At 48.0% G+C, this 24100-nt stretch overlaps 1 protein-coding gene across 1 annotated transcript; it reads left to right on the forward strand.

The window, feature by feature from the left end:
* Positions 1-11813: 11813 nt before the first annotated feature.
* Positions 11814-12878, forward strand: LOC119961439 (zinc finger protein 239-like; the record flags this gene model as incomplete). The annotated part of the gene is made up of 1 exon (XM_038788814.1): positions 11814-12878. A coding segment is annotated over one exon (942 nt), but the record flags the coding sequence as incomplete, so codon positions are not given.
* Between the last annotated feature and the right edge of the window lie 11222 nt (positions 12879-24100).

A 24100-nucleotide genomic window follows, 5' to 3' on the forward strand; every position in this document is an offset into this window, starting at 1 on the left:
AGATCCTTTACCTAAACCTGTCTCCTATTTTCCAAGGTCTACTTCCCTCTGTTCCCGCCCATTCATATACCTGTCTAGATGCTTCTTAAATGATGCTATCGTGCCCGCCTCTACCACCTCCGCTGGTAAAGCATTCCAGGCACCCACCACCCTCTGCGTAAAAAATTTTCCACGCACATCTCCCTTAAACTTTCCCCCTCTCACTTTGAAATCGTGACCCCTTGTAACTGACACCCCCACTCTTGGGAAAAGCTTGTTGCTATCCACCCTGTCCATACCTATCATAATTTTGTAGACCTCAATCAGGTCCCCCCTCAACCTCTGTCTTTCCAACGAAAACAATCCTAATCTACTCAACTTTTCTTCATAGCTCGCACCCTCCATACCAGGCAACATCCTGGTGAACCTCCTCTGCACCCTCTCCAAGGCATCCACATCCTTCTGGTAATGTGGCGACCAGAACTGCACGCAGTATTCCAAATGTGGCCGAACCAAAGTCCTATACAACTGTAACATGACCTGCCAACTCTTGTACTCAATACCCCGTCCGATGAAGGCAAGCATGCTGTATGCCTTCTTGACCACTCTATCAACCTCCGTTGCCACCTTCAGGGTACAATGGACCTGAACTCCCAGATCTCTCTGCACATCAATTTTCCCCAAGACCCTTACATTGACCATATAGACCACTCTTGAATTTGAACTTCCAAAATGCATCACCTCGCATTTGCCTGGATTGAACTCCATCTGCCATTTATCTGCACAACTGCAGCAGGGTAGCATGGTGGTTAGCATAAATGCTTCACAGCTCCAGGGTCCCAGGTTCGATTCCCGGCTGGGTCACTGTCTGTGTGGAGTCTGCACGTCCTCCCCCTGTGTGCGTGGGTTTCCTCCGGGTGCTCCGGTTTCCTCCCACAGTCCAAAGATGTGCGGGTTAGGTGGATTGGCCATGCTAAATTGCCCGTAGTGTCCTAATAAAAGTAAGGTTAATGGGGGGGGTTGTTGGGTTACGGGTATAGGGTGGATACGTGGGTTTGAGTAGGGTGGTCATGGCTCGGCACAACATTGAGGGCTGAAGGGCCTGTTCTGTGCTGTACTGTTCTATGTCCTATGTTCTAACTCTCCAATCTATCTATATTTTGTTGTATTCTCTGACAGTCCTCCTTGCTATCTGCAACTCCACCAATCTTAGTATCATCTGCAAACTTGCTAATCAGACCACCTATACCTTCCTCCAGGTCATTTATGTCGATCACAAACAACAGTGGTCCGAGCACGGATCCCTGTGGAACACCACTAGTCACCCTTCTCCATTTTGAGACACTCCCTTCCACCACTACTCTCTGTCTCCTGTTACCCAGCCAGTTCTTTATCCATCTAGCTAGTACACCCTGAACCCCATACGACTTCACTTTTTCCATCAACCTGCCATGGGAAACCTTATCAAACGCCTTACTAAAGTCCATGTATACGACATCTACAGCCCTTCCCTCATCAATTAACTTTGTCACTTCCTCAAAGAATTCTATTAGGTTTGTAAGACATGACCTTCCCTGCACAAAACCATGCTGCCTATCACTGATAAGTCTATTTTCTTCCAGATGTGAATAGATCCTATCCCTCAGTATCTTCTCCAACAGTTTGCCTACCACTGACGTCAAGCTCACAGGTCTATAATTCCCTGGATTATCCCTGCAACCCTTCTTAAACAAAGGGACAACATTAGTAATTCTCCAGACCTCCGGGACCTCACCTGTGCTCAAGCATGCTGCAAAGATATCTGTTAAGGCCCCAGCTATTTCGACCCTCGCTTCCCTCAGTAACCTGGGATAGATCCCATCCTGTCCTGGGGACTTGTCCACCTTAATGTCTTTTAGAATACCCAAAACTTCCCCTTTCCGTATGACAACTTGACCGAGAGTATTTAAACATCCATCCCTAGCCTCAACATCCGTCTTGTCCCTCTTCTTTGTGAATACCGATGCAAAGTACTCATTAAGAATCTCACCCATTTCCTCTGAGTCCACGCATAAATTTCCTCTTTTTGTCTTTAAGTGGGCCAATCCTTTCTCTAGTTACCCTCTTGCTCCTTACATATGAATAAAATGCTTTGGGATTTTTCTTAACCCTGTTAGCCAAAGATATTTCATGACCCCTTTTAGCCCCCTTTTTGTGCGTTTGAGATTCGTCCTACTTTCCCGATATTCCTCCAAAGCTTCATCAGTTTTGAGTTGCCTCGATCCTATGTATGCTTCCTTTTTCATCTTAGCTAGTCTCACAATTTCACCCGTCATCCATGGTTCCCTAATCTTGCCATTTCTACCTTTCATTTTCACAGGAACAGGTCTGTCCTGCACTCTAATCAACCTTTCCTTAAAAGACTTCCACATTTCAAATGTAGATTTACCCTTAAACAGCTGCTCCCAATCCACATTCCCTAGCTCCTGCCGAATTTTGTTATACTCTGCCTTTCCCCAATTTAGCACTCTTCCTTTCGGACCCCTCCTGTCCTTGTCCATGAGTATTCTAAAACTTACGGAATTGTGATCGCTATTCCCAAAGTAATCACCGACTGGCCGGGATCATTCCCCAATATCAGGTACAGTATGGCCCCTTCCCGAGTTGGACTATTTACATACTGCTCTAAAAAACTCTCCTGGATGCTCCTTACAAACTCTGCTCCATCTACACCTCCAACACTACACGAATCCCATTCAATGTTGGGGAAGTTAAAATCTCCCATCACAACCACCCTTTTGCTCCTACATTTTTCTATAATCTGTCTGCATATTTGTACCTCTACTTCATGCTCGCTTTTGGGAGGCCTGTAGTAAAGTCGCAACAATGTTACTGCACCCTTCCTATTTCTCAGCTCCACCCATATTGCCTCAGTGCTCGAATCCTCCATCGTGCCCTCCTTAATCACAGCTGTGATATCATCTCTGATGAGTAATGCAACTCCTTCACCCCTTCTACCTCCCTCTCTATCCCTCCTGAAGCATCTATACCCTGGGATATTCAGTTGCCAGTCCTGCCCTTCCCTCAACCAAGTCTCAGTAATACCAATAGCATCATATTCCCAGGTCCTGATCCAAGCCCTCAGTTCATCTGCCTTACCTGCTACACTTCTCGCATTAAAACAAATGCACCTCAGACCACCTTTGCGTTCATCATCTCTTCCCTGTCTACTCTTCACCTTAGTCACATTGAATTTATTGTCTCGTACTTTACTGGTTTTAGTTGCTGCTTCTTTACTGACTTCTAACTTCCTAATCTGGTTCCCATCCCCCTGCCACATTAGTTTAAAACCTCCCCAACAGTGTTAGCAAAAGCACCCCCTAGGACATTGGTTCCGGTCCTGCCCAGGTGTAGACCATCCAATTTGTAATGGTCCCACCGCCCCCAGAACCGGTTCCAATGTCCCACAAATCTGAACACCTCCCTCCTGCACCATCTCAAGCCACGTATTAATTCTGACTATTCTTGAATTTCTACTCTGACTGTCCCGTGGCACTGGTAGCAATCCTGAGATTACTACCTTTGAGGTCCTGTTTTTTAACTTATCTCCTAACTCCCTAAATTCTGATTGTAGGACCTCATCACTTTTTTTACCTATATCGTTGGTGCCTATATGCACCACGACAACTGGCTGTTCACCCTCCCCCTTCAGTATGTCCTGCAGCCGATCGGAGACATCCCTGACCCGAGCACCCGGGAGGCAACATACCATTCGGGAGTCTCGTTTACGACCACAGAAACGCATGTCTACTCCCCTTACAGTTGAATCCCCTATGACTATAGCCCTGCCAGTCTTTTTCCCACCCTTCTGTGCAGCAGAGCTAGCCACGGTGCCATGAGCCTGGCTACTACTGCCTTCCCCTGGTGAGTCATCTCCCCCAACAGTATCCAAAACGGTATACCTGTTTTGGAGGGAGATGACCGCAGGGGACACCTGCACTGCCTTCCTGCTTTTTCTCTGCCTTTTGGTCACCCATTCCCTGTCTCCATCACCAATCCTAATTTGCGGTGTGACCAACTCACTGAATGTGCTATCCATGACTTCCTCAGCATCGCGGATGCTCCAAAGTGAGTCCATCCGCAGCTCCAGAGCCGTCATGCGGTCTAACAGGAGCTGCAGCTGGACACACTTCGGCACATGAAGAAGTCAGGGACATCGGCCAGTCGGACCAATATCCTCTACTTGGGAGTCCATCTTTGCCCGGCAGAGGAAGCCTGGCCGGCAAACTGGCAGGAGCTGGAGACCAAGGTCACCGCTTGCCGGGGATGCTGGACAGGACTGCTCTGAGTGCTGTCCTACAGGGTCGAGTTCCCGTCATAAACCAGCTGATTGCCGCCATGCTGTGGTACCGGCTGGTCACTTTGACCCCTCCCCCTGATTTTGTCCCACGCATCCAGAGAACCCTGCTTCGGTTCTTCTGGGACAAACGATTGCATTGGGTCGCTGCGGAGGTCTTGAGTCTCACGATTGAGGAGGGCGGTCAGGCGCTGGTGTACCTTCGCACCCGGATTGCGACTTTCCGCCTTCAGACTCTGCAGCGATACCTGTATGTCGAGCCACCTCCACAATGGTGTGCCCTGGCGAAATATTTCTTCCGCCAGGTGCACGGCCTGAACTATGACGTGCAGCTCTTGTTCGTTGACCAGCAGGGTCTTCGGAACTCTTTGTTGGCGCTGCCCGTCTTGTACCAGGACCTCCGCAAAGTCTGGAACATGGTCGCCACGCGCCGCAGCTCTCCCCTGTCAGGAGTACTGGCCCTCGCGAGGGAGCCGCTGCTCAGGAATCCGCACCTCCGCCAATTTCCATTCCGGTGGCTGGCGGTGGGCTGTGGATGCGGGGTGACCAGGATTGGGGACGCGTTGGGCGGCGGAGGGACGGGCGGCTGGCACCCCACGAGTTTGCCGAGCGCGGGGCGGTGTCTGTTCGGCACATGGCCAATGCCATCCAAGGCCTTAAAACGGCCGTGCTCGTCCCCGCGGGCTCACTGGAGCTAGAGACGGCGGAGTTGTGCGGTGGCATCCCGTCTGAGCAGACCCCGCTCGGACGGAATTTCACATTTGTCCCAGGCCCCGGCACACCCACCAGGCGCCGGCACCCCACAGCCCCAGCCTCCTCATGGAAATACCCTCCGTGGCATTTCGCACTGAGCGGAGGGGTTGCCTGTACGGCCTGCTGTTGCACACCTTCCACCTCGTTTCCCTTGCCCGCTGTCCGGACACGCCTTGGCGTGCCTCATTGCCGTCCGGCGGCGGAGGTCCCTGCTGGGGTCCCTCTATAGAGGCGTCCTCCCCATAAAACCTGGGGACCTGGGGTGGAGGGTTTCACCACTTTGCAGCTCTGCCAGAGACCTGCTCCTTTTGCGGCCTGGTGGAGACCGTGGAGCACGTTTATGTTGTCTGTCCCAGGCTGCACCCCCTCTTTGATTTCTTGACGACGTTGTTGTTGAGATTTTGTTTGCACTTTAGCCCTACGTTCCTGATCTATGGACATCCGGTGCGGCAAGGGGCGGGGAAGGCGGAGGACGTCGCCGTGAATCTGCTCCTGGGCTTGGCCAAACTAGCCATTTATCGGTCCAGGCAGCGGGCGAGCGAGGGGGTCGTCCGGCCCGACTGTCTGCCCCTCTTCCGCGGCCGGCTGTCCCTGGAGAGGGAGCATGCGGTGTCCATGGGCACACTGGAAGATTTCCGTGCTCGGTGGGCACCGCAGGGGTTGGGCCTTATTGACCCCGATTTTCACACTCTAATTTGACGGGTTGTTCCATTTGGGTTGTGCTCCACTCGTTGTTTGAGGAGCATTTCCTTCTTTTGTTTTATCCATTATTTACTTCATGTTCTTTTGCTTAGTTCTTTTCACACCCAGCTGGCTTAGTCCTGCACATGAACATAAATGTGCAGGTCTCAAAACTCACAAAATAATTTTGTTTAAAAACCGAAACCGAACATCAACATCAGACATAAACTAAAGTAGTGAAGCCCCAAAACGGCTTCACTGAAACCTCCCGGCCGAGCCCAGCATCGGCACTGCGCATGCTCCAGCTCACAATGCCCAGGGAGTGATTGACGGCAGCTCTAGTCCAATAGAAAGAGAGGGGCTGGACTGGAGGACCGAACGGAGTGGCTTGTCCTCCAACCAATAGCAGTGAATGAGGGGCGGGGCTGAGCCGGTATCTACCACGTGATTGGAGCATGCGCAGTGCCGATGACAGTTGACAATTCAGGCAGTCAGATGAAAATACTCTACCGGTCATATCCCGCCCGCTGAGGTATGAGGGGGGGACGGAGCCGGTGGATGGGTCGGGAGGTTTAATAAACAGTCTGTGTGGGCCCCAATCCCCGAATACGAAGCTCGAATATGACAGTTGAACTGGCGAACGCTGCTCGGGCTTTTCCCCGAGACAGGCCTGGGTGGCCGGGCGCATGCGTAGGGAGCGAGAGCCCTGGCTTTGCTCCGCCTCCCATTCACTCTGATTGGGTGGAGGACCAGCCGCTCTAGGTCAGTCCGCCAGCCCCGCCCCCTGAACTGGAGCAAACCTTTCAGAATCTTCCCATTGAGAGAAGTCTTGCAGCACCAGGTTAAAGCTTTGTTTCAAATCAATGGCACTGCTCCTTCCTCAGGTGAATAAAGAGGTATGTTCTAGAAACATATATATAGTCAAAGATGCAAGACAAGGCTTTGAATGTGAGCTTTTGCAGGTAATTAAGTCTTTACAGATGCAGAGATGGGTATATCCTAGTTTGCGGACTGTTAGAATAAATGTACATTTCTATAAAACCTCGCACTGCCACTGGACCGTCTGAAGTCTTTTAAAGCCAGAGTACTTTTGAAATGTATTAACTGTTGTAATGTAAGATGCTGTAAGTATGCATGTTGGATTGGATTTGTTTATTGTCATGTGTACTGAGGTACAGTGAAAAGTATTTTTCTGCGAGCAGCTCAACAAATCATTATGTACATGGGAAGAAAACGGAATATAAGAAAATACATAATAGGGAAACACAAGGTATACAATGTAACTACATAAACACCAGCATCATATGAACCATACAGGGTGTAGTGTTAATGAGGTCAGTCCATAAGAGTGTCATTTAGGAGTCTGGCAACAGGCCCGGGTTACTGGCCACCATCTTTACAGAGGACAAGGTGCTGCAGGGCGCATGCGCTGCGAGCCTGGACCGGATACCAACTCTCCAGAATTGACTGGCTGGAGTCTCCAGGATTTGATTTTATTCGGTGTCACTGGCTGGGCCAACATTTATTGCCCATCCCTAATTTCCCTTGAACTGAGTGGCTTTCTAGACCATCTCGGCGGGCATTTAAAGAGTCAACCACATTGCTGTGGTTTGGAATCATGTAGGCCAGACCAGGTAAGGATTGAAATTTTGTTTTCCATTCATTCACGGCAGTGTTCTTCAAACTTTTATTCCGGGGATCCATTTTTACCAACCGGCCAACCTTCGGGCCCCAGCCCAGCCGACATTCGTGATGCACACCAGCCGGCCTTCGTGACACACTCCAGCCGACCTGCACAACCCACCATTTTCTCTTACCTTGTTTGCTGCTGACAAAAATGGAGGAAATGGTTTTGGGTCCCTTTGGCCCTCGATCACGCTCCTCCAATGGAACCTGTTGGATGAAGGTGAAGCCTTCCAGTCTTGGAAAGCATGGAGTCTCCATCTGTCCAAAGTTCTGCATATTTTTTCTGTAAAATTTTACCAAATAAATCCCCCCTGAACTTGTTTTAAAAAAAAATGAACAAAATAAATGAAAAAAAAATTAAATGAATAAAAACCACTCCAGAACTTGTAAAACAAAAAGTTGCAACAGTTTTTTAAAAAATAGCGGCCGCACTGCGCATGCATGCCCATTTATCGGCACGCATGCGCATCCTACGAGCATGTAAAGACAACGGCCACATTGCACATGCGCGCATGATGATCAGGCACGCATGTACAATGCAGCTGATTTTTTTTTACATGTTCGCAGAATGTGCATGCGCGCCGGTCATCGTGCGCGCATGTGCAGTGCGGCCAACTTTTTTTAACAGGTTCGCGGCCCCTTGCAGCCGGCATTATTCAAAGCCGGCTGCTGCACAGGAATCTGCGCGATCGGGAGCGTCGCGGTCAACGGCTACGTGACCCTTGCGACATACGCCCGCGACGCCCCCCCCCCCCACCGTGGGTTGCACCCCCGACTTTGAAGAACACTGATTCACGGGATGTTGGTGTTGCTGGCTGGGCCAGCATTTATTGCCCTTCCTAATTGCCTTTGAACTGAGTTCATCTCAGACAGCACTTTAAGAGTCAACAAGCTGACTGTGGATCTGGAGTCACGTGTAGGCCAGACCAGGTAAGGATAGAAGATTTCCTTCACTGAAGGACATCAGTGAATCAGATGGGTGTTTACAGCAATTGAAAATCGTTTCAGGGTCTTCAGTAGACTTTAATGAATTCAAATGTAACGTTTCTTGGCACAATTCATGTCTAGAAAATCATTAGGGCAGTAAAGAAGATTTTTATGTAATTTTTTTTGACCATTTCTCTTCAGTGGATATAAAAATATTGATATCGGATAAAGGTCATTTGGCTGACAGTCAATCACTGTCCTGTAAGGTAATGAGTCCTTTTGCTTCCCAATTGGCCGAGGAAGGGTTAGTAAATTTGCAGATGACACGAAGGTCGGTGGAGTTGTGGATCGTGCTGAAGGATGTTATAGGATACAGAGGGACATAGATAAGCTGCAGAGCTGGGCTGAGAGGTGGCAGATGGAGTTTAATGCGGAAAAGTGTGAGGTGGTTCACTTTGGAAGGAGTAACAGGAATGCAGAGTACTGGGCTAATGGCAAGATTCTTGGTAGTGTAGATGAACAGAGAGATCTCGGCATCCAGGTACATAAATCCTTGAAAGTTGCCACCCAGGTTAATAGGGCTGTTAAGAAGGCATATGGTGTGCTAGCCTTTATCAGCAGGGGGATTGAGTTTCGGAACCACAAGGTCATGCTGCAGCTGTACATAACTCTGGTGCGGCCGCACCTGGAGTACTGCGTGCAGTTCTGGTCACCACATTATAGGAAGGATGTGGAAGCTTTGGAAAGGGTTCAGAGGAGATTTACTAGGATGTTGCCTGGTATGGAGGGAAGGTCTTACGAGGAAAGGCTCAGGGAATTGAGGTTGTTTTCGTTAGAGAGGAGAAGGCTGAGAGGTGACTTAATAGAGACATATAAGATAGTCAGAGGGTTAGATAGGGTGGACAGTGAGAGTCTTTTTCCTCGGATGGTGATGACCAACACGAGGGGACATAGCTTTAAATTGAGGGGTGATAGATATAGGACAGATGTCAGAGGCAGTTTCTTTACTCAGAGAGTAGTAGGCGTGTGGAACGCCCTGCCTGCAACAGTAGTAGACTCGCCAACTTTAAGGGCATTTAAGTGGTCACTGGATAGACATATGGATGAAAATGGAATAGTGTAGGTCAGATAGGCTTCAGATGGTTTCACAGGTCGTCGCAACATCGAGGGCCGAAGGGCCCGTACTGCGCTGTAGTGTTCTATGTTCTATGTTCTAAGACAGTGTGTCACAAGGATGGATGTGTTGACCGATTAATGGCTGGAGGATGGGGGCAGGTTATGTGATCAAATCTCCAGGAATACATTTGATCAAAGTTGGTGAGGAGAGAATGTTGTGAATTTCTATCCTAAACTGACAGTGAGGTTTCTGCAAATTTACAGGATAATGGAAGTGGAGGTTGAACAGACGGGAAGCGCAAACCAAATGTCACATCGCGATCTGACAGAGTCACTCGATTTATTAGAACCTGAATTTCAGCAGCATCTGGGTGTGGAAGGTAAAAGGTTTGTCTGTTCTGTCTGTGAGGGAAGATTTCAGGTCTCAGGGTGACTGGAAAAGCCCCAAGATTCACAAACCCTGGTTAGGCCAAACCTGGAGAACTGTGTTCAGTTCTGGGCAACAAACCTGAGGAAGGATAGAATGGCCTCGGAGGGAGTGTAGCACAGATTTACCTGAGTGATATCTGAACCCCCGGGGTTATATTAGACATGATAGCACAGAGAATGGCATTTGGCCCATTGAATCCATGCTAGCTCTTTGGAGCAATCCCGTCAGTCCCATTCTCCTGCTCTATCCCTGTTTTCTTTTGAAATCAAATGATTCATTGTGTCTATTTTCAAACTCCCTCATAGGCAGCAAGTTTCAGGTCATTGCCGCTCGCTGTGTAAAAACATATCTCCTATAACCTCATATCTCCTGTACCTTTTACATACAAATGAGGAGCAGGCCACTCAGCCGCTCGAGCCTGCTCAGCATTCAATAAGATTGCGGCTGATCTCATTCTAACCTCAACTCCATATTCCTGCCTACCCCTGATAACCTTTCACCCCCTTGCTCATCACGCTCTGCCTTAAAACTATTCAAGGACTCTGCATCCGCTGCCTTTTAAGGACGCGAGTTCCAAAGTCTTATAACCCTCAAGAGAATAAAAAATCCTAATTTCCATCTTAAATGGGCGACTCCTTATTTTGCCACAGTGACCCCCGTGTTCCAGATTCTCCCACAAGAAGAAACATCCTCTCCACATCCACCCTGTCAAAACCCCTCAGGATCGTGTATCGTTCAATCCAGGTTTTACCCAAAACTTTAAATCTGTGTCCCGACTGCTTGTACGATCAGTGAATGGAAACAGGGTTTCTTTGTCCACCCGATGGAAATCTGGCATAATCTTGTGGACCTGAATCAAATCTCCCCTCAACCTCCTTTGCTGGAACCATTCTGGTAAATCTCCTCTGCACCTTCTCCAAGAACCTTCACTTCCTTCCTGAAGAGTGGTGACCAGAGCTTTATAAAGATTCATAGAATAGAATTAGAACGATAGAATTCCTACAGTGCAGAAGGAGGCCATTCGGCCCATCGGGTCTACACCGATTCTCTGAAAGGGCACCCTGCCTAGGCCCACATCTCTACCCTGTCCCTGTAACCCCATAGCCCCACCTAACCTGCACATCCCTGGACACTAAGGGGCAATTTATCAAGGCCAATCCACCTAACGTTCTCTTCTTTGGATTGTTGAAGGAAACCTGAGCACCGGGTGGAAACCCACACAGACACGGGGAGAAAGTGCAAACTCCACACAGTCAGTCACCAAGGCCGGAATTGAACCCGTGTCCCTGGCGCTGCGAGGCAGCAGTGCTAATCACTGTGCCACCAGAAGCATAGTTTCAGTATCAATATTACTCTTGATGAAGCTCAGATCGAATTTGCTTTGCCAACTACTCTGTTAATATGTCTTGTAGATATACAAAATCCACCTTCACCTCTTTCTCTCTCCTCCCAAAGAGGCCAGTTGGGTTTTATAACAATCCAGCCGTTTTCATGGTCACTTTTTCCCAGAGCCGGCCCCACAAGTGACCAGATGCATTCAGCTCAATTTCACAACCTGCCTTTGTGTTTTTGTGGGGTCTCTCTCATTCCCTATTTTCTGTTTTTAAATCAGTTTCACAGGGTGTTCGAAGGGGAGGATTCAAAGTACGGAAACTCAAACCAAACATCACATCAGGATCTGACAGAGTCCTCAATTTATCATCCCCTGAATATCAGCGGATTTTGAACATGGAAGGAAAAAGCATTGTTCACAGTGGGGAGAAACCGTACATGATTTGTTTGTGTGGACGAGGATTCGCTCTATCAGACCTCACAAGCCACAAATGCAGTCACACTGAGGAGAAACCGTGGAAATGTGCGGACTGTGGGAAAGGATTCACTTCTCCCTCCAAGCTGGAAACTCATCAACGCAGTCACACTGGGGAGAGACCCTTCACCTGCTCCAAGTGTGGGAAGGGATTCACTCAGTCATCCACTTTGTCCACACACCAGCGAGTTCACACTGGGGAGAGACCATTCACCTGCTCAGAGTGTGGGAAGGGATTTTCTTTTTCAACCCACCTGCTGAGTCACCAGCGAGTTCACACTGATGAGAGACCGTTTCATTGTCCAGACTGCGGGATGTGCTATAAAAGTTCTGGGGAACTGATTCGCCATCAACGTGTTCACACTGACGAGAGACCGTTTAGGTGCTCTTACTGCGGGACTGGGTTCAGACAATCATCTGACCTCACTGTACATCAGCGAAGTCACACTGGGGAGAGGCCATTCACCTGCTCAGAGTGCGGGAAGAGATTCACTCGATCATCTGACCTGCAGAGGCACCAGCGAATTCACACTGGGGAGAGGCCATTCAGCTGCTCCAAGTGTGAGAAAAGATTCTTGCGATCATCTGACCTGGAGAAGCACCAACGAATTCACTCTGCGGAGAGAACATTCAGCTGCTCCAAGTGTGGGGAAGGATTCACCCAGTCATCCGACCTGCTAAGTCACCAGCGAATTCACACTGATGAGAGACCGTTTCATTGTCCAGACTGCGGGAAGAGCTATAAAGGTTCTGGGGAACTGATGCATCATCAACATGTTCACACTGATGAGAGACCGTTTAGGTGCTCTCATTGTGGGACTGGTTTCAGGCGATCATCTCACCTCACTGTACATCAGCGAATTCACACTGGGGAGAGGCCATTCACCTGCTCCCAGTGTGGGAAGCGATTCACTGAGTCATCCGCCCTGCAGAAGCACCAGCGAGTTCACACTGGGGAGAGACCGTTCACCTGCTCCAATTGTGGGAAGGGATTCGGCACTTCATCCCACCTCCTGAGACACCAACAGTGCCACAAATAACTGCAGTAATTGAATTTTGCTGTTACTCACATTCAGGACTGAACCATGTTCATTTGGGTCTCTTTCTGCTCATTTACAGGGGCTAATATTCAGGCTAAAAGTCAAAAAAATTAAATTTGTGTTAAATGCGCACTGTTGAAACTTTTTAATATCTCTGACACAAGTTAGTTCCTTTTGAAGTACTCTCGCTGTCTCTCCCCTGTCTCTTCCATCCTCACCCCCAACATGAAGTGTGAGGAGCTTGTGGAGCTTCTTTGTGACTGAGATTGAGTCAATCCGATCAGCTGCCTCTGCTGCTTCCCTCCCTTCCACGTGCCCACCGGACCAAACTGTCTCTTAATTTCATCCTTGCCCGAGCCCTGAACCCACATCTTTCTCTAGTTTCTCTCCCATCTCCCCTCATGCCCTCTCAGAGCTCATCTTGTCCATGAGACCCAGCTCCTGCTCCATCGACCCTATTCCCACTGAGCTACTGATCAGCCAACTACCCTGTGTCCATGGATATTGTCAACATTTCTCTCTCTTCAGGTACTGTCCCTCAGTCCTTCAAATCTGCCATCATCACCCCCTCCTCAATAAAACAAACCGTTGACCCTGCCATCCTTACAAATTACTGCCCCATCTTCAACCTCCCTCTCCTCTCCAAACTCTTTGAACATCTTGTCACCTCCCAAATCCTTGCCCATCTTTCCCAGAACTCCTATGTTTGAATCCCTTCAATCAGATCTCTGCCCTGTCACAGTAATGAAATACAAGAGACAAACAGAATCTTACCTGGAGAGAAAGACAGACAATTTGGGAACTTAGATCCAACACAGAAATGTTAATAAGACCAGAAGACAAGGGTAGCAGCACAGTCATTATCGAGAGACAACAATACCTGCTGGAGACGGACAGCCAACTAAACAACACAAATCACAACACCAAGCTCCCTCGATCAATCTACCCGAGACAGGAAGAAGAATTGAAGACGGACTGGAAGAACTCAAATATTCCAGACACATTAACCAAAAACAACAGCTGGAACCAAGGGAGTTGTACCGGCTCCCTAAAATACCCAAACACATGGACAGGACCAGGGAAATACCACCAGACAGACCCATTGGATCAGTGACTGAGAAATCCTGCAGATTCATAGAATTTACAGTGCAGATGGAGGCCATTCGGCCCATTGAGCCTGCACCAGCCCTCGGAAAGAGCACCCTACTTAAGCTCATGACTCCACCCTATCCCCATAACCCAGTAACTCCACCTAACCTTTTTTGGACACTGAGGGGCAATTTAGCATAGCCAATCCACCAAACCTACACAGCTTTGAGCGGTGGGAGAAAACTGGAGCACCTGGAGGGAACACGCGCACACATGCAGGGAATGTGCAAACTCCACACGGTTACCCTGGAATTGAACCCAGGTCGCTGGAGCTGTGAGGAAGCAGTGCTAACCACTGTGCCAACATGTTACACCTGTGGCGGGAGAAACAGATTTGGAAACACTTTGTGGGTCCGCAAACCCTTCACCATCATTGTCAGCTCCCTGGTTTGCAGCTGCGGAGCTTCTCCCTCTCTCCCGGGAACAGGCCCAGGTTAACGGGCACCATCCTGCTTCACACACTGGAGGGTGGTTCACATCACAGGATGGGGGATAATAAATAAGAGCTTACACTTTGCACTCAAATCAATGAGGACTACATCTTTGGTGTAAACTCTACAATCCAGTGTCTGAAAGATGCAACTGCAGAGCTCAATATATTTTTTCAATGGCTCTTCTTGAGATTTTGGGCAGCACAGTAGCATTGTGGATAGCACAATTGCTTCACAGCTCCAGGGTCCCAGGTTCGATTCCGGCTTGGGTCACTGTCTGTGCGGAGTCTGCACATCCTCCCCGTGTGTGCGTGGGTTTCCTCCCACAGTCCAAAGATGTGCAGGTTAGGTGGATTGGCCATGATAAATTGCCCTTAGTGTCCAAAATTGCCCTTAGTGTTGGGTGGGGTTACTGGGTTATGGGGATAGGGTGGAGGTGTTGACCTCGGGTAGGGTGCTCTTTCTAAGAGCCGGTGCAGACTCGATGGGCCGAGTGGCCTCCTTCTGCACTGTAAATTCTATGATAATCTATGATTTTCTCGAGAGATGCCCTTTTATTTTCGGGAGTTAATTTTTGGTTTCCAGGATCTCTTTTTCCACTCTCACTGACTCCTTTATTAAGTGATGTAGTCACGTAATCACATTACTGACTGTATTTGTGTTGAATATTTTTTGAGTTTACTTCTTTTTGTAGATAAGAAAGCACAAATACCAAAGACTGTATACATATTAAATGTTTTAACTTTGGAATCTATAAATAAGATGTTTTTGTTAATGTATTGAAAAAGGAAACTCCCTTACTCCGTTTCCAAAATGGTGCCAAATGTTTATTGGATCGACGGTGGAGCAGGAAAAAACTCACCCAATTCTGTGGATTTACATTCAAAACCCAGCGATAACCTCACTGCACCCACTGAGATCAGCTCAGACCGAGGGTTCTGTATGTTGTCTGTCAGCGTTTAACTGCAAAACAGCAGTGAAGAATGAAACCTGGATCTCAACTTCCAATTTGACAGATGTGATTAGTGAGTAAGTTCACAATCGCCGATTACTCCAATTCCTGGGCTGTGCACCCCACCTCCTGGGATATATAAAAATAATGAAATCTTGCTCAGCAGAACGGGGAAAGCTCTGCGTCTCCTTCTGAAGCTCCCACTGCTGTGAACCCCTGTAGTTCTGTCCCAGGGAGACATGGCTCCTCCACACAGCACTGACTCAGGCAGCACGTCAGCCAGCTTCCTTCCTCAAAATGGGTCACAAAGCTGTTCCTCCAATCACAGATTCAGTCTCTGCAGAAGCAACAACATTGGGAGAGACAGAATCTGTGATTATAGAACTTCATAGAATTTACAGTGCAGAAGGAGGCCATTCGGCCCATCGAGTCTGCACCGGCTCTTGGATAGAGCACCCTACCCTGTAGCCATCTAAAATGGACACCAGTATACAAAATGGAGAACTGCAAAGACTGCAGGGAAAAACGGACAGTAAAGTGCAAACAGCTTGCAGAAGCTTGCAGCATTCAGACATTTGCAAAAACCGGTTTCCCCACAGCTGCAGAGTCCAGGCAGCGATGTTAATGGGGAAAATGATCTGCATACTAATGAGGTGATACCGGGACAGCCCCAGATACAATAGATACATTTAAGTATCTATCGATACTTTTCAATAGCTAAGCAGACAGGATGGCGCCAACGAAACCAAGACAATAAGACCTAAGAACCGCCCCAGCCATCAAGGAACGACCCTAGGATAGGGGGGTTCGAATCATATCGATTGGGAAAGACCCAATCGATCCCCAGCAGGTGAGAGAGCCCGCCCCAAGGGGCATGGACCTCTGGGGGCCTATAAAAAGAAGGTCCCGCACATGGTTCGGCCTGTTTTGTCTCCGGTTCCTGCTGCTGTTGCCTCCTGTCTCCGGCCTCCGACTCCAGCTTCCAGACTCCTGTCTTTCATCACCGGCCGTCGAGCAGCAGCCATCGATCAGTAAGTGCCAACGACGATCGCTACGTGACCCAGGCATTGCTTATACTCGTGCCGACTATTAGCGAACAGAAGTTGCAGACCAGAAAGGAACAAAGGCCTTGTTCCCTGACCTTGCTTGTACCTACTTGGATAAGTATTAGTCATTTAATAGTAGAAGTAAGTTAGTCTTTTAGCGTGTGCATGAGTATTTATTATAATTGTTATAATAAACTCTAATTGTTTTGGACTTACTAATTGGTGTATGACTTTATTGCTTTGAACTTGACCTTAGCACTTGTACGGTGTCTCTTCCGGCACCTGGCGACTCCAGAGCATAGAAATAAGAAACAGAGCCAAACGAGTGTTAAGCACTCTGCCTCTATTGGAGGAGTGTTAAACACACTAACTTAGAACGACCAACAACCCTATCCCCATAACCCAGTAACCCCACCCAACACTAAGGGCAAGTTTGAACACTAAGGGCAAGTTTGGACACTAGGGGCAATTTATCATGGCCAATCCACCTACCCTGCACATCTTTGGACTTTGGGAGGAAACCGGAGCACCCGGAGGAAACCCACGCACACACGAGGAGGATGTGCAGACTCCGCACAGACAGTGACCCAAGCCGGAATCGAACCTGGGACCCTGGAGCTGTGAAGCAATTGTGCTATCCACAATGCTACCGTGCTGTTCCTCATAGATTCTGTCGATCCCACACACAGGGGCAAATATTCTTCCAGTGGATTCTCCCATGGTAGAATTTTCATGGGCCTTTTGAGGATGAATTCAGCCTTCACACTTGGTCCTGAAATACTATCACTCTGGGTGTAAGGCTTTCTGGGGTAAAACATAAATCTAGATCTTGTCACCTGACACAAATTCATATTGTCACCTGAGTCCCAGATTTAAATGTGATTGTCCAACACAGAAGACATAGATACATTCTCCACGTTAAATCTGATTCAACACCCCCTAAACACAAGCTACAAGAGATAGTTTGTGTTGTTCACAATGATGACAGTATCAGCCTGACCTGGCCTAACCCTTCTGCTGAGCAGGGAGACTCCTTGTTGGAATGGGGACATTTCCTGTCTGCCCAGTTATTCCTTTAAGCCCTTCAATTGTTTGTGAATCATGTCACATGTAGATCTGACTGGGTAAGGATGACAGATTTCCTTCCCGATTAAGAGAATTGGATGTGTTTTTACGGCAATTGATCCATGCTCACAATATTTTTATTGAAATCAAATTCAGCCCTGGTAGGATTCAAAGTCAGGTACCATTACAATAAAAACAGCTGATTTGTGGCATTAACTCAGCGGGTCTGGCAGTATCTGTGGAGAGAAAAATAATGAACATTTTGAGTCTGCGATGGTAATTTCAGATTTTATTAGATTTCCAGCATCTGCAGTATCTTGCATTTATTATCCCAAAATCATTCCCCTGGCTGTCTGGATTACTTGTCCACCGCTGCTCCTTAAGAGTCTGCTGCCCTTGTCCTTCCAGGCGGTGGAGGCCTGGGTTTGGAAGCTCCTATCGGTGAGTTCCCTGATTTCAGTATCACATGTTGAAATGTTTGCTCCACACCCACAGGGTTTCATCTGTTTAAAGCCACAAACAGAAAGGTCCACTTTTCTCCTGGGGTATGAGAAAAATCAGCTTTCAAAATGATGCAGAGTTTCAGCCAATGAGGGAGATCCGGGCTCAGCCCCGCCCCTCATTCACTCTGATTGGTTGGAGGGCAAGCCGCTCCCGCTCAGTTCCTCCGGCCCCTCCCCCCCTTGCTATTGGTCTGGAGCTGCCGTCAATCAGCAGGGCATTGTGATGCAGGGCATGCGCAGTGCCACTGCTGTAGTTGGACACCACTGCGCAGGTGCTGAGGAAGGTGGAGTTTTCCAGTGTTGGTCTCGGTGAGAGAGGCCTTTGTCCCGGAGAAGCGGAGTCAGCGTCAGGCGGTGGGTGGGAGGATTTGGAAACACTTTGTGGGTCCGCAAACCCTTCACCATCATTGTCAGTTCCCTGGTTTGCAGCTGCGGAGCTTCTCCCTCCCTCCCGGGAACAGGCCCAGGTTAACGGGCACCATCCTGCTTCACACACTGGAGGGTGGTTCACATCAATGACCAGGAGGTACAATTATTGATGAATTGATTTTAATCTCACTTTGCACAGAGGGGCTTGAGAACTCAACCCAGCCAGAGGGGAGGGAGGGGGTAAACTGTAAGGAAAAGAATTGTGAAGGTGGCGTGCAGGGTTTGCCGGGCTGACCAACTCTCAGGGTGAAAATTAAGGCACAGCCTGCACTGAAAGGCTGGCGTTCTGTCTCTGACAGAGCTGGGACCAGGCCGCCTGGGGTAAGTCTCTGCCAGAGCTGGGACCAGGCCACCTGGGGTAAGTCTCTGCCAGAGCTGGGACCAGGCCGCCTGGGGTAAGTCTCTGCCAGAGCTGTTGGAACACAGAAACAGTAAGGAACATGGTTCTGTGCATTGAGAAAAGCCCAATTTATGTGACAGATAACATCCAAGCAGCATGCAGCCTGGGACAGTGGAGTCAAATATATTCCTATAAAATACGGGACTGTTAGTCACTGTGGGATTTGCAACCAGCCCCAGGAGGCAAGAGAGTGCATGGGATTAGGATTTACTGCTTTGCAGGTACAAATGAGGAAAATATGTTTAATGGAAAATAGAATTTTACATTCAGAACTTCTCTCCTCTATTTAAAGTTTTGTAAACTCCTTTTCCAGCGCATGAGAATGCTGGATTTACCAACAGAAAGCTCAAACTGAGCATCACAGCATTATCTGACAGTCACTGGCTCACCTCGGCCTGGTTAAAGTCCAACAGGTTTGTTTCAAACACGAGCTTTCGGAGCACGGCTCCTTCTTCAGGTCCGTGCTCCGAAAGCTCGTGTTTGAAACAAACCTGTTGGACTTTAACCTGGTGTTGTAAGACTTCTTACTGTGCTCACCCCAGTCCAACGCCGGCATCTCCACATCATGAATATCATCAGTAATTGAATTTGGAAGGAGAAATGTTTGTGTGTTCTGTCTGTACGACACCAGTTAAAACATCTGTCACTGGAAAACCATCAAGACACACACTGGAGTGAGAGGTTCCAGTACACTGACTGTACAAAGAGCTTCAACCAGTTAAACAGCCTGTAAAAAACATTACACAATTCTAAGAAGGAAAAAAGCTTGATTGAAATGAAATGAAATGAAAATAGTTTATTGTCACGACTAGGCTTCAATGAAGTTACTGTGAAAAGCCCCTAGTCGCCACATTCCGGCACCTGTCCAGGGAGGCTGGTACGGGAATCAAACCGTGCTGCTGGCCTGCTTTAAAAGCCAGCGATTTAGCTGAGTGAGCTAAACTAGATTGTGTTCTATGTGTGTGGACAAAGCTTCAATTGATTGTCCAAACTGGAGAAATACAAGGAAACTGGCAACATGGAGAAACCGTGGAAATGTGAGGAATGCGATAAAGGATTCAATTCTTCATCCTGGCTGGAAATCCATCGACGTATTCACACTGGGGAAAGGCCTTTCATCTGTTCTGTGTGTAAGAGGAGATTCACTCAGTTATCTGCCCTTCGGTTACACCAGCGAATTCACGCTGAGAAGACGCCATTCAGCTGCACAGCCTGTGGAGAGAAATTCAAGTCGTTATCCATGCTCACTGAACACCAGCGAATTCACACGGGTCAGAAACCGTTCATTTGCTTTGTGTGGGGAGGGATTGACTCAGATATTCACCCTCCAGACACACCACCAAATGCACACAAATGAGGATCCATTCAGGTGCATCACCTGTGGAGAGGGTTTCAGTCAGTCAGCTGACCTCAGTGAGCACCAACCCACTCACACTGGGGAGAAGCCATTCACCTGCTCCGTGTGTGGGAAGGGATTCCCTTGGTCATCCCAACTGCTGACACATCAGTGGGATCACACCGGGGGAGACGGTTCAGCTGCTCCTTGTGTGGAGTGGGATTCCCTTGGTCATCCCAACACCTGCTGAGACCAGCAAGTTCACAAGTGAGTGCAGGGATTGGAATCTGCTGTTTGGCTGCTGCTAATCACATCCAGGATTGATAGTCTGACAATATCCGGTTTGATTCTGCTGATGTTAACAATCCCTATAACTAGCTGCAGATTAATATTCTGGAGATGTCACTGATTTCCGGGACTGCAATGTCCCTTTTTAAAAGCAACACCTGTGATCTTCCTCCTTAATTCAGGAACTCTCAACAGGAACATCTTTACAGTAAAATTATGAACTGTATTATTATTTTTTATATAATAAATGTATTATTATGAATAAAATTAAGTGCAGATTAATCCTTCCTGACAATTCTTACTGACTTCTGTCCATTAGGGAATTAAATTGCATCATGTGAAAGTAGCCAAGACAGTTGTGTAAAGATTAGGGACATTCTCTGTGAATAAACATTGGATCAGCCGGTGTCAATGATTCCAAACTGCCTGTGACAATGGAAATATCTGTGTGATGGGATCAAGAAGGCGCTTAGTCCGACCATCACCGAAGTTGCCCGGCTGAAATTGGAAGATGGTGAAGTTCTCACCGACAGAAGTAAACAGATATCCCGCTGGATTGAACATGACTGTGAGCTGTACCCCTGTAAAAACAGACATGTTCCAGTCTCTGTTTGACTCTCTGGCTGCTTCCTGATATGGTTGAGTTGGACGAGGAACACTCATCACTTGAGCTGGAAAAGGTCATCAATTGCTGAGCAAGCAGAAAGGCAACCAGCTTTCTGAAATGCTCAAACACGGAAAGTCCCATTGACTGTCACATCTTCATGACCTCCTCCATCTCTGATGGATGACAAGAACCATTCCATGTGCGTGATGCAAACATCATCACAATTTTAAAAAATAGCGGTGACAGAGGAGATTGAAACAACTACAGGGATGTCTCACTCCTTGACATCACTGGGAAGATCTTCACTGGGATCATGTTTACAAGATTCCATCTTCTTGCTGACTGAGTGTCAGCCATTGTCCCTAATGGGTCATTAAGACCCATTTGTATTATTTATATCCTCTTGTTGGTGTGTGCTAGAACCCTGATCCCAGCAGGGGGGCTGTCAGAGCATCGCGTTTGGATCGACGCCTGGCACCAATACCGATTGTGCGATTCTCCACTGCATCAGGGATCCTGCTGTGAGTGGTGGAGAATCCAGCTCAATGTGCATAAACATCTCCTACATTCATCACGAGTGTCTAGCAGTTGCCTTTCTGTTCCAGGCTGATATTGTCTCTGACATTATAGGTAGAAAGGTCTGTTCAGGGTTTGGTGTCTGGGAAGACACTCAGAGACTCCGTTAGCAGCAATTTGTCAAATGGCCTCCGGTAGCTCCCTCTGATGTTGGACAGTGCAGTTCAGCGATGGTCTGGTAGAAGCTCTTCAGATGCACCTTATGAGTCAGACATTTCCAAATTGGAGAAGTTAATATTATTATTCTGCTGACTCATAGGCAGAGGGTTGGCCGTCTTATTGGTTCCTATTCACCCAAAAATTCCAGTTTAAACATAAGAAATGCAACAAGGCTCTTTTTCATAAAAACATACACGGTTAGGTTCTGTCCTATCGCATTAAGTGGAGTCGGCCAATGTTACTGAGGTGAAAATAGTCTTGTTGAAAACTCATCTTGGGGTGAAATATTTTGCGTTGGGTGTGAGCCAGGGATCAGCCGCAGACAGTTCCCAGGGAGCGGGATGGAGTCAGTGGGTAGGGAATGGAGTTTGTTCAGAGGATTGAAGAGGGATGGAGTCAGTGTGTAGGGAATGGAGTTTGTAGAGGGGATTGAAGAGGGATGGAGTCAGTGGGTAGGGAATGGAGTTTGTAGTGGGGATTGAAGAGGGATGGAGTCAGTGGAGGGAATGGAGTTTGTAGTGAGGATTGAAGAGGAATGGAGTCAGTGTGTAGGGAATGGAATTTGTAGTGAGGATTGAAGAGGGTGGAATCAATGGGTAGGGAATGGAGTTTGTAGAGGGGATTGAAGAGGGATGGAGTCAGTGTGTAGGGAATGGAGTTTGTCGAGGGGATTGAAGAGGGATGGAGTCAGTGGGTAGGGAATGGAGTTTGTCGTGAGGATTGAAGACAATGGCCTCATTCTACATGTTTAAATGGAGAAAGTTTCTGCTCGTCCAGCCTGGATGTTAGACCTGTCAGGATGGTGTGTGACTTGGAGAGGAATTTGGAGGTGAAGGTGTTTACATATACCTGCCATCCCAGTCCATCAAGGTGGTGGAGGGGGGGAGGGGGGGGGGGGGGGTGACTTTGGGTGGTTCTGCCAAGTTCTGGTCAATCGTAGATGTGTAAAATCTGTCTCCCTGCCCACTGCCTCGACCTCACCAATGACCAGATTCAACACAATTTCACAAGCTGCCTTTGTGTTTTTGTGAGTTCTCTCTCACTCCCTTTTTTCTGTTTTAACTCAATTTCACAGGGTATTGGAAGGGGAGGATTTGCTGTCAGGAAACTGAAACCAAACATCACATCAGGATCTGACACAGTCGCCTAATTTACCATAACCTGAATATGATTTTGAATATGGAAGGAAAAAGCACTGATCACAGTGAGGAGAAACCATCCACGTGTTGTGTGCGTGGACGAGACTTCATCTGGTTGAACCACAAGCACCGTCACACTGAGGAGAAACTGTGGAAATGTGGGGATTGTGGGAAGGGTTTTGATTATCCAGTTAGGCTGGAAATTCATCGGCGAATTCACACTGGGGAGCGACCGTTCACCTGTCCCAAGTGTGGGAAGGGATTCACTACCTCATCCCACTTGATGACACATCAGCGAGTTCACACCGGGGAGAAGCCGTTCACCTGCTCTCAATGTGGGAAGGGATTCAGTCAGTCATCCAACCTGCTGATGCACCAGCGAATGCATGCTGGGGAGAGACCATTCATCTGCTCCGAGTGTGGGAAGGGATTCACCATTTCAGCCCACCTGCTGAGACACCAGCGAGTTCACTCTGAGAGACCTTTTAGATGCTCAGATTGTGGGAAAGGCTATAAAAGTGCGGGGGAATTGATGTCCCATCAACGTGTTCACACTGACGAGAAACCGTTCAGATGCTCTCTCTGCAGGACTGGGTTCAAGCAATCATCTGACCTCACTGTACACCAGCGCACTCACACTGGGGAGAAGCCGTTCTCATGCTCCGTGTGTGGGAAGAGGTTTGGTCGGTCATCCACTCTGCTGAGTCACCAGCAAGTTCACACTGGGGAGAAGTTATTCACCTGTTCTGTGTGTGGGAAGAGGTTTGGTCGCTCATCCACTCTGCTGAGACACCAGCGAGTTCACAAGTAACTGCAATGAGTGGACTTTCCTGTAAATCACATCCAGGCCTGGACTGGGGGAGGAGCCAGGTTGGGAGAGACTGAATCTGATTGGAGGAGCTGTTTCTCACACATTCTGTCTCTCCCACATTCAGGAGAAAGTTAACTTTCAATGGTCACCCTAGTGGTGAATTCTAATGGTCATTTTGGGTTGTTTGATGGGCAGAACTTGCCCACCGCCCCCATTTAAGTTACACCATGTTCCAATTCTCCACATCTCCAATTAGAAAATGCTGATTAATCCTTGCTGACAATTCTTGCTATCTTCCACATAAATTATCAAGGAATCTGAAACAAAACAGTGAATTATTTCACAGACACAAGATTCAACAATCAACATTGATATTGATGGAGTTTGGAAGTCGCTGAGTTGAATCATTTCTGACACAGCAGCAGCAACATTTGGTAAAGGTGGAACCCACACA

This window comes from Scyliorhinus canicula, unplaced genomic scaffold, assembly GCF_902713615.1.
Source record: "Scyliorhinus canicula unplaced genomic scaffold, sScyCan1.1, whole genome shotgun sequence".
Lineage (NCBI taxonomy): Eukaryota > Metazoa > Chordata > Chondrichthyes > Carcharhiniformes > Scyliorhinidae > Scyliorhinus > Scyliorhinus canicula.